Here is a 12053-nt window from a genome sequence, read left to right as displayed (position 1 = left end):
TTAATCCACTTTACGATTGATTGTATGTTTAACAAGTTTTTTGTATTTTTGTTTCCGCAATAATAAATTTGTCATCGCTTCTAAGGCACAAAAACTCCTAAACCAGAAGTATTCACTGCAGAACACATTATTTTCCCCCTTTTTGCTATTGCATATAATTATTATTCTGACAGACAATTAAAAAATGAAATGTGACACTTCTCACATTAACATATCCGTACACTTCTGGCCAAACCCTCCTTGTTGTTTTGGAAATACCATGGAGGTTTCACACTGTCACACCAGACAGAATAATATTTTAGTTCTATGAGAAGGACAAAATAGGGTATTTGACTGTTTTCTGGAAATTGTCTTAAATGGTCAATTATGTCATTTTATGCTCCTAACATGCTTTTTTTCCCTCTTTAATTTCGGTATTCTTTTATAAAATTGAAATGAAATTCAAATAATTTGAAAACCCGCTAAAACGCTCCATTCGAGTCATGTGATGCCTGTGACATCACTGGCTAGCGTGCTGTTCCTGCTGTCATAAAGCTTAGTCACAGTGATGTCTTGTTTTGGAATTAATGTTTCAGAAATTGGATAACAAATGGTATCCAGTACCATAATGGACAACTATATCTATAAAAACTTCTGAAAAGTTGCTATTGAGTGTTCCAGAGAATGAGAAGATGTGTATAATGTGCCCGAAAATTGCCATAATGTCAATACGCAAGCTCGTGAAATTAATAAAAAATGTGTTGCATTGTGAAGTGGACATTAATTTACCTCCAAGACATGTTTTCCCAGTTACAAGGAGGGATAATGTCACTAAACAAAATTAAACATTTAGTGAAAATTGTTGTTTTAGCCGAATCTACCTAAATTGTCTGGTAGCTTACCTGTTACAGTGGTAGATCATTGAATTTTATATGATGATGATTACAGATTGCTGATTTGAATCCAGTCTGAATGAATATTCTAACTTACTTGTAAAACGACTTTACACTTCTCTCAAATGGAAACCAAATCACGATTACGAAACTTCATCACACCAATCAGAAACAGAATATTAATCCTTGGTGTTTACATGCGTTTACATTTGCAATCACTTTTCACACACACATCGCTTTCAAAAAGATATTTTCTGGTTAATGTGACCACACAGTTTTTACCTTATTAGAAACAAAGTTTCATCACTTTACATAAAGATGAAGTAAATCTGCTTTGTACATTGATGTTAGTTCACACTCACAAACATAACAGCCCTTACATTTACGTTATCCGCATGCTGTAGATGCTTTATGTCTCTCTCTAAATAAAACCTAATGTTCTACATCTTGTTGTACTATGGGATTATGGTGATATTGTCACCACTAGCAATGCTCTCCAATAAAGAGAATTGTTTGTTCATAAAGCAGAATAATGTATTTATCCTCTGTTGTCCATTACTCAGACCAAGATTAATTTGATGCTGTACATAAAATATCCCAATATCGAAAGAACTACTAGACTCAGTTATTGCTACTGCTATTCTCGTATTTTGCATACAACTGTCAAAAAAATATGACCCTACCAGGACTCGAACACATGACCTCATAACTTCTTGTCAGCTGCACTATCCATTGCACCACCGAGCACCTACTGACCACAGTCTCTCTGGTAAGTGTCTTCTACATAGCAAATCAGCACCAAAGTTTGTCCAGAATAATTTCACTTTGTTTTTCTTTGTAGTTCATGGCTGATAGTCAACAATCTAGTTATAATGTACGGTCCCACTTTACAAGTGTTCTACAATTCCTTATTTTTGAGCGAGTTTAACAATGTTGCAGGGAGAAGAATGTCCATTGTTGCACACATTGCCACTCTAAATGGGTGGTGCATTAATGCTTCAGCTTTTGCTAGTTTTGCACTATCAGCATTCACGAAATTCCTTTCAATTGTTACTTAGGTTGCAAGTGCATTTTCTATCACCAAATAGCTAAACTGTTTGCAGAAAAAGTACGTAAAGGCCTCGGAACTTCGGCTTATACTCCTGTAACACATGTATAGCTTTGTCTTTCTTCCTAGTCTGTGATGTCATGAGAGCATCACCCAGTGACAGAGTATTCTCGATTGCACAACCAAATCTTGATATTTAATGATTTTTAAGCTTTAATTATATAAAAATAATAATATTTTGTGAGAATATTGACCATAAATGCTATTTAAATTTTATAAGCAATCATAGTAACAACAACCTGAACCACATTTTTAAGATAGGAAAATAGTTTGTTAGAAGTAACCGGATTGGCTGACCTGTATTCACCTTTAGGGGTTGATTTTCTAAATACAATACTGCCAACAGACTCCTTTAAATGTTTCCAGTACTGTTGGTTCCTTCTTCATGAAGAAAGGGGTAGGTTCGGGAAGAGGGGAAGGTCACTCAGGCCCCAGATAGAGAGCAAACCACCTACAATAAGGATATGAAAGATGGAGATGATGACAGAGGTGTCTGAGAAATACAACTCTTTACTTCAAGCTGCACTGAACACCACAGTTAATGTTGTCCATGATCACAGTTTTCCCCCTGCATTGCTTCAAACTGATCCCTACAAGGGAACAATTACTTATATTGGAGCTGTGGCATGAGACTGAATATTTGTGATTGACAGGGGCATAACACCTAAAATGCAATAGCAAAATAATAGCTTATACACCCTTAAGCAGAAGTAACTCCTTCAAATTTTCCTCTATATTTAAAAAGCCAGCAATTAAAAAATGTTTGCACATCTGAATACCTGTTAGCCATGTTCTAATTTATTCCAATTCAGTGATAGCCAAATGTATACTTCTCTTCTGCTGTTCATAAGTTAATATTAACTTTTTATTTTCATATGGAATAAATAAGGAAGGACATGTTTCTTATATTAAATAGTTCAGTGAAAAACCATATCAATATTATCAGTAAAAAGAAAGATTAGAACACTTACACCAGCAATAGCTTGAGCCAGCAATGTTTTTCCACATCCTGGGGGCCCATGAAGAAGAAATCCTCGAGGTGGTGTCACTCCAATCCGTTTGTATATTTCAGGATGTTGAATATGGACCAGCAACTTGCACACCTCCTGCAAAATATTTGGAAAATTAAAACTGTAACAGAATCAAGATAATTTCATTTTATTTAGTCACATCTGAAATGTTTTAGGAACTTTGACAAATTCCATATACAAGGGTTTGACACAAAGTGACAGCTGAATATGTACTTGAAAAAGTGACCCGCACATGAGCAGAATACATGCTATAATGCTGGCTGGCCAGTAGCCTAGCTGTGCCTTCTTGCGAGTGCAATGGTGGAGTGAGCAATAGGGCTCTTGCCCCCATGGGGCACAGTTGGAACAGCCTGACTTAAATGAATGCTCTTCTCACTTCTCTAAGAAAATGGAGAAGCCATTTCGCCATACAGCCGATATGGTCCGACAAAATGGAAACACATTTTACTTACTACATCAATCACACACTGACAACCACCCTCTACAAAGGACTTTTTCATCACTTCGGAAGAAGGAAAAGAATCTTTAAAACAAAGTGACAGGAAATGACTGAGCAGGTGAGGATATTCACTTCCTTAAAAGACATTAACTTAAAGCAAAGAAAAGACAATCTTTACATAATCAGTGAATAAAAATATATGAACTGAAGTACTTGTTTTCCTTAGAGTCCAACAAAATCATTGCCAATAACCCAATCTCATTTTGCAAGATTGTGGTTTGTACAAACTGACAGTGGCGGCATCAATCCTTGTTAATATCATAGAGAAATTTCAATGAGGGAGAAGCATCAAGTTGTAATATAAGAGAACTACCATGCATATAAAGCTTCTACACACACTCCCCAGAAACCGCACACTGATGATTACTGACAACTGACTAGCTAGTGTTTGTTTTCTACTGTGATGCAGCTCACAGAATGGCCACATGAATGAGTGTAGTATCTTAACCCCCTAACATATTTTTTTTCAAAATTATGTTCCAAACAACAATATTTTTTTATTAATGCAAACATCCTATAATGAATGACATTACAGCCAGACATATAAATATAGTTTTTATAGCTCAAAAGAATGAGTTACAAAAATTTGAAGGTCATCAATAATGAACTCCTGAGTAAACTGGTGCACTTGACTGACAAAAATCTCCTGCAACTTGAAGTCATTTTTTTCATCCTGTATGGCTATTTCACATCAATTTCCTGTGAACGTAAATCTTCGAAGAGCTAGCTGAAGCACAGTGGGTGTAATTATCTTGTACCACTGGCAAGCACTTGTCATTCAACTGACAAAATATTGTCACTTTTAGTCTCTAATGAAGTAACATCACATTCTTCTTCACTTTCTAAGCTTCTGAATTCAACATCAAACTCAGGATCACCATAGCCATCCTTTTTTGAAAGCATTGCTGCAACAGCAATGCAGGAGAGGCTCAAAGCACATGTTTTCTGTTGGGTACCGAAAGCTGCACACAATAAAGATGATATCTAGTGACAACCATCTCAAAACACAATAGCCAAGCTACAAATGTAGGGCCCAGATGCTCTCTAGTGGCCGAACACAAAACTATCATTGGTGAAATGGATGCAAGCGATTTTTATTTTTTTTTGAAGGTCTGTGTAAATCCATATGCATAAATCTCAGAATTTAAAATGTGCACTGATTGTGAAGGAGAGCAAGGTAAAAGATAGACTGTGGAGAGTAACGGAGTGGACAATTTTATGCTTCTGAAGTCACAGTGGCAACTAGTTCTCTCCAAAACTGATAAGCGGAAGGGAAATGCTTGGACTGAATGACAATGTCAGAAATATCAGCAAAATACTCCACTTTAAAATATACCCGGAACATTATAGTTGCGAAATCAACTGACCACCTGCAAACCGCTGAGTACTGACCCAATCCTCTCACCCACAGGATCGTCTGATCTGTACCAGATAAAAACTGTATAGTTTAGAAACTGGGAGCACCCTACACAATTCAGATCAACAGCAAAATATTCGCGAAATGAATGTACCACTTTATGCTTATTGGATGTCATCAGGCAATAATACATGTCCTTAACCTCACACCTGGAGAGCTATTTACAACACCCAGAGGTAACTAATCGCTATGAGCAGTATCCTGTAAACTAATTGTGAAATTAATGTTGTGGGCCAATCAATGGGATTATAATGTCTTTTTATTAATATTCTCTTCCTCCATTCCAAGTATTGGTCCATTTGGAAGTATGTTTCTGGCTTCTTGCCTGAAAGTTTGAACAAATTCACTGTTACAAAATTTGTGGTTATATTCCGATTAAAGTTAAGTTTGCAACTGACATGTCCAGTCCAATGGTAGGGGCAAGCCATTAGCCAATCCTAGTTTTTTCTTGTGTGTTTTGCACATATGCGTGGGCAACATTACCTCCTGCCAATTACAGAATTATTTAATTTGAGCTGTAGAGATGCTAACTGTGAACTTGTGACAATTTTCATTGCAACTGAATGAAATAAATCTGGCCTGGCCACTTACGATTTGTTGACATATTTCAATTACAATTGATATGCTCCTGAAAATATGGCCTAATGCTTGGTTATATTGACCACAATATTAGCAGCTAATAGTTACTTCCTCTCAGCCATTTCTTTCCATTAGTCTAAGTTATCAAAGGCAGAAACATTGAAACTATATACATGTAATTGATAAAAATTTAACATAATTAATTCAAACACCTACCTCCAGAACCTTACCGATACCTCCTAAACTCGAAAAGTTGTATTGGGAATCATGAACGGTGAATTCTCGTTTTCTCCTCTGTGGTGTCCCCGCTTTTAATTCCTCTTCATTCTTACGTTTCCTTGTATTATCTATACTGTGTGAATTTTGTGGATTGGTAGAAAGTGACTGATTCTTTTGGATACGGACGTTTTTTGATTCAGCTGATGTTTGATTTTTCTTCAAAGGTTGTGCACTTCGTGAAACTGAAATTTCTGTTGACTTAAAAATGTTTGACACAGTTTGCTGTAAGTAAAATGGAGACCTTCATATATAATAATAAGATTTAAACAAAAATGAAACAGACAATAACTGCACATAACAAAACTTACCAGCTGAGAATCAGACAGAAGGGGTTTTGGAACTGCTGATAAAGTTATACCAGTAAATGGAGTATGCTGTTTAATTTTAGCTTGAACTTTTTCTTTCTTTACCACTTTATTTTCATCTTCATCACTGCTGATATTAATAAGTTCTTTGTCTTCACTCTTTGACGACATACTCTTTCTGTGAAAAATAAATATTTTCTATCAATATTACAACTTGTGCAAACAAAAATTATTACTAAAAATAATAATGAAAGGCATAATAGGAAAATGAGCTCTTTCTCATTATCTAATAGCTATACTTTAAGAATGCGTAAGCTGTTCTGAATTGTACTATTGCTACAACTATGTATCTAGTCACTAGCATGCAGCTCTCCATCAATGTTTACAGCATATAGTTTAGCCCAAAGGCTATACTGGATGTAGTTATCTGTTACACCACATCAGGAGTTCAACTTGCCCTGAGACCAAGCAGAATGACATATCCCCATTCCTGTAAGCAGTTTTGTGGCCCAAACAATTTGAACAGTTTTGTTAGCTGTGTACTTTTGATACCTTTATGACAAAAAGCACAGATGAGTTCACTATTATGCTACGGTTTTTCATTTTTTACTTTTGTGTGACATTTAGTACTAAATACAACAGGCATTTACAATATGAAGCTAATCTAAAATCCTACAAATTTTTTTAGAATGCTGAAAAACGTAAGTTACTGTTTGTTTGAATGTGTCATGCACAGTATGGGGAACCAGGAATTTAAATTACATGATTGTGATTAGTCAGCTACCTATTCCATGAAACTAAGCTCATCAGACATAACACTGGTCCCCCCCTCTGGAGAGCTGCCATCAGTGTAGGACATGTACCAGGCAGTCAGTTGTATGAAAACAGCATAGTAAGGTGGGTGACATGACAGATTGGTAAAAAGTAACTATCGTGCTTGGGGACGTACCCGTCACCCCATGTGAATGAAATTGCTCAATTTGTCACTGCAACAACACAAGATTGTACAATATGTTTACATGGGACAGTGTATCACTCACAGCCAAGCATAGAAATAGTGATCATAAAAAGATCCTAACAGACTGTCAATAGCAAAGTCACACCTCGTCAATGTTAACTGGTTTCAAACCAGACAGTAATCGAAGTTATCACTAAATTCAGATCCATCTCAACTAGTTTGAGCAAAAGTGCGAACGGAACTGTATGCACTGGATATTCTCGCAAAAGACTATTACTCACATGAGCATATAAAGCTCCACCCTGTCAATGGGCAAAACAACAAAGAAACTACACAGTAGCTAACTGGAAGCATGTATTGCAGTCCGACAAGTTGTATTTTGCCTTTTTAAAATGAGGGAAGGTGTGTGACAGAAGGCTGACCCCTGCCAACCTACTTTGTACACCCTTATATTTCATGTATTAACATGTATATAAAATTTTTGCCAACTTTCTTTCCAGAATTGCCACGTTGAAGTTCTTACATTAACTATATAGTACACACATTATCCAAACTGTAGAAACAAATTCCACAACAAAACTTTATTATTCAGATCATTCAGTTTGTTGTCCTGGTTGCAATGAGCTAAACAGTTCTGTCAGAAATGACAGCAATCAAAAGTTATTGCAATTATAAAATTTTGTACACTGACATGTAGGAAAAATCTCATGAGCTAATAGGTACATTCACAAGGAAACACGTCTTCCGGATTAAAGCGGTATTTTTCCTCTCTTCAGTAAAGCGTTTACATTAACCCAAACATAATTAGTTTAAAAGATATTAATTAAAAATTACACCTGGTCGAAACTTTCTGTGCCAATTATACCTAAACTACTGTAAATTTCCGTGATCTGTTGATATACTTCTAACTGCCTGATTTTTCTGAATCTATTGACATCCACATTAATGGGCAAGCATCCTTAATTAAAAATTACTAACTTTTCAATAACTAAAATTTAACACACAATATTCAGCCTGTGGTCATAAACTCAGGATTCTCATGTTGTACACACAAATTAGTACTGCACACTTTAATAGATACTGCTTATAATGACAAAATCAATGACCCATAAAAGATGAACTTTCTGACCAATAAAATTTGTAAACTGTTTTAAAAATATCCCAGAGCGAGTCTTTATAAGGCACAAACTTGTGTAATTTTCAGGAATTCTGTTTATTTTGCTCGTAGTCTTCAGCTAGTCTAGCCCAGCCTCAGGAACCTTTCAAGTTGCCTCTCTGTTCGTGCAAACTGGCTGAGAGAATTTGCTTTACGATAATACGCATTAAATACTAACAAAGACATAGAGGGGCTGGCCAGTACTTACCTCAGCTCAGTACAGCTGATAGATGCACAAAACAGAACAGAAAATTTACGTTCCTAGCTTTTGGAACTTTGTTCCTTCATCAAAGAGGAGGGGGGGGGGGGGGGGGGGGGGGAAAGCTAGGGAAGAAAGGAAAGTGGCAGGCCCACATGTGAAACAACACGTCATTTATCAGCTGACATGCCTGCACTGCACAGCCTTTTACATCGGTATGACAACAACTAAACTGGCTGAGCGCATGAACGAACACAGACAAACTGTCCGCCTAGGAGATGTCCAATACCCAGTAGCAGAGCGTGCCCTCTAGCATAATTCTAGGAATCTGCTACACCGTATGTGCATATTTGGCTTCTCCCACCCAACACCAGTCCCTCGGAACTGCGGAGATGGGAAGTTGCACTTCAACATATCCTTTCATCCCGCCATCCCCTGGACTGAACCTACGTTAACCAACCTCACTCCCATTTAATCTTCAGTCTTCTCCTCTTTCCCTTTCCTCTTTAGCCATTCACACATCTTTTCATCCTACATAGTTGTGTTTATCTTTATACTATATACCTCTTTACTTCTGTATGCATTCTCTTTGGTTTGAAGCTGGCACAGTACTTACAGTAGAATATCTTTGGCTTCCCTCTGACAACCATTCCTCCATCCTTGCTACCCTCCCTGTTTTTCTTTCCCTGTTGCTTCATAACCTGGGCTGTGAGTAACTGAACCCACTTTCCCTTTCTTTCCCCTCCCTCCTCCCTGATGAAGGAACAAAGTTCCGAAAGCTAGGAACGTAAATATTCTGTTCTGTTTTGTTTTGTGTATCTATCGGCTGTACTGAGCTGAGGTAAGTACTGGCCAGCCCCTCTATCTCTTTGTTGGTATTTGTTTCACATCTTTATGAGATTTTCCATTAATTATTTAGATAATAAGCATCAGACAATCAAAAGATGTCTTGGATTATTTGAACAATGTTAGTGCCTAATGACAGTTCTGTGACTTTTGGTACTTAATTGTGCGTGAAGAACCTTTTGTTCACTGCTTCTGTACTGTGTGAAGTTTTACTTTTTGATGAAGTAAGAGCTATTTTGCTCTGTATATATTAAACTTATAATAAATGCTTGAACTCAGTATCAGACAATGATTGGCAGGAATACAGAATGTGGAGAAAAGATGCACAGAAAACAATAATTAAGGGGGGGGGGGGGGGGGGTAGAGCACCGAAGCCTGGCAGAAAACCGGTGAAGAGTTAGAAAAAAAGCATGGGGAATACATGAGCAAATAAAGCCTGAAAGGTATTAAAAACAATAAGAACACAGATTAAAGATAAAGCAGATATAAACCTCATTAGCATGCAGCAATGCTTACAGCACTACCAAGGATTACTAACAGAACAGAGTGGCACTCACTGAGAACCGACCAGACATTGAAATCAGTAATGATGATATACCCCTGATAACTTCAAAGGAAGTCCAAAATGCAATTAATGCCATGAAAAACAGAAAGCCGCCAGGTCCAGGATTAATTTATATAGAACTGGTTAAAGCAGCACCGTCAAAACTCTGAGATATTGGCAGTGATTTTTGACAAATGACTTAGAGGGGACGAAGCCCCAAAGGAGTGGAAAAAGGCAACAACTACATCAATATTTGAGAACGGCAACAGGAGAAATTGTGCAAACTATCGTGGTATTAGTGTGATGCCATTCATGGCGAGAGTCTATGGTCATATCCTAAAAAACGAGGATAGAAGAAGTAACTGAATCTGAAGAACAAAATGGATTCAGAGCTGGTTGCTTCTGTACTGATGGAGTATTTACCCTGAAAAACCTAGTGGAGAAAAGGACAGCAAGGGGCCTTACGACCCACCTTGTCTTTGTAGACCTCCATAACACAGTTCCACAGAACAGGCTATGGACAAGTTTAATTGATAATGGCGTCAGACTCCTCTACCAAGGTTGCACGGCAATGGTAAAAGTGAGAAATCGACTACCTCAAGAGTCTGAGGTGACAAAGGGACTACACCAGGGATGCACATTCGCCCCTACACTCTAAGATCTACCTTTAGGAGGCACTAAAATTCTGGAAAAGGAAATGTGGAGGAATGGGTATCACCATAGACGACAAGCTCTTATTCACTTTACTTTTTGCTGACAACCAAGTGTTGACAGCTGGAGATGAGGAAGATGCAAATTACATGTTCCACAAATTAAAAGAAGAATATGAAAAATGGGGTCTTGTCATAAATGTATCTAAAACAGAATATCTGGAAGTGGGAGAAAATGCTGTTAACGACTTACAACTCGGTGCTGATACTGTCAAAGGGTGTCATAATTTATTTACCTGGGAGTCACACTGTCGTCTAATGGTAAAAGTACGGATGATGTAAACAATAAAATTGGCCAGGGCAAACGAGCCATAAAACAACTAAATGGTATTCTCTGAAACAAAAACATAACACGCAGAACAAAACATACCATCTACCACAAAATTATTGAAAGTATCACAACATATGGTGCAGAGTTGTGGGAACTAACTCAGACGCAGAAAGATCGTCTGCCGTGATGGATTTCTGGAGACGGAGTTGTGGATATTTCAGGCTTCATCATATTAGAAATGATAGGATCAGAGAGGTTAAGAATGCCAAAAGCACAATCCTAGACTACAGAGAGAGGAAGTGCCTACTCTGGTATGGTCACTTACAGCATGCGCCTGACACAAGATGGCCAAAACGTGTATGGCAATGGATTCCACATCAAAGAAGAAAGTGCTGTAGACCTGCGAGATGCTGGAAAGACGACGTCATTGAAGCAATAGCGGCGAGAGGTCTTAATGAAGGAGACTGGAGGTCCTGAGAAATGTAATTACCAATGTCTAAACTTCCAATTTTGAACTAAGAAGCAGCTTTTGGCTATTGACTTTAAGGATAGTTACTACATCAGCAATTTTAGATGGTGACCCAGTGAAAATGAGTAGCTACCAAGGCTAATTCCATAACAGGTAGGACTAGTTCACATGACACTTGATGTGGACACCTTCCTACTTGGCACAGTGTGCGAATTTAGGAATTAACAAGTGGTAAACATGTGTGAGAAGACATATTGACATTTTGAAGTGTACAGAGTTTACAAATGCAGATATTTGGAACTGTGATTGAACTGTGTAAGACTCTTAAAAGTGTTATACAGAGAAAATCATAATCGTTTGCCTATGTGGTGAGGTGATATAAACAGTGACTAGAACCTACGAACATTGTGGTTGCATTGTGGATAACTGAAGGCAGGCAGCAGGAGAGAAGTAGAGCAGGAAAGAAGTAGAGCAGGAAAGAGCAGCGCAGTGGTATCTTGGGTACCGGACTGGCAGTGCATTGCGAGAGCTGGAGACCAATGCAAAAGCATGATAGCACTATCAATTTCTTCAGACATTAACCAATCTAGCCGGAGCATTCGGGGCTAAACATTACGGCAGCATGGGTTGCCAGGTTGAAATGGCAGTAGCAGATCCCACCTGATTTCATTGGCAGTAATCAACGACAGCACATATGGCGTAAGGACTGAACGCACTCAGAGTAAAGTAAGTGTAAAAGATTGTGGAGAAAGATTGGAGAACATAGTCATGTAATGTCAGGAAGAACACACTGAACTGAGAGATGTTCTT

At 37.8% G+C, this 12053-nt stretch overlaps 1 protein-coding gene across 2 annotated transcripts in view; it reads right to left on the bottom strand.

Annotated features, from left to right (window-relative positions):
* Positions 1–12053, bottom strand: part of LOC124795317 (nuclear valosin-containing protein-like) — a 158331-nt gene that overhangs the window by 63273 nt on the left and 83005 nt on the right. The window contains exons 5-7 of one of the 2 annotated variants that reach the window (XM_047259288.1): positions 6094–6268; positions 5723–6007; positions 2952–3086 (exon numbers count right to left, since the gene is read on the bottom strand). In XM_047259288.1, coding sequence (XP_047115244.1) covers positions 2952–3086; positions 5723–6007; positions 6094–6268 — 595 coding nt within the window. The remainder of the gene's footprint in view (positions 1–2951; positions 3087–5722; positions 6008–6093; positions 6269–12053) is intronic. The other variant, XM_047259289.1, reaches the window with a different exon arrangement.

This window comes from Schistocerca piceifrons, chromosome 4, assembly GCF_021461385.2.
Source record: "Schistocerca piceifrons isolate TAMUIC-IGC-003096 chromosome 4, iqSchPice1.1, whole genome shotgun sequence".
Classification (NCBI taxonomy): domain Eukaryota; kingdom Metazoa; phylum Arthropoda; class Insecta; order Orthoptera; family Acrididae; genus Schistocerca; species Schistocerca piceifrons.
This window is presented reverse-complemented; position numbering and strand designations above follow the sequence as displayed.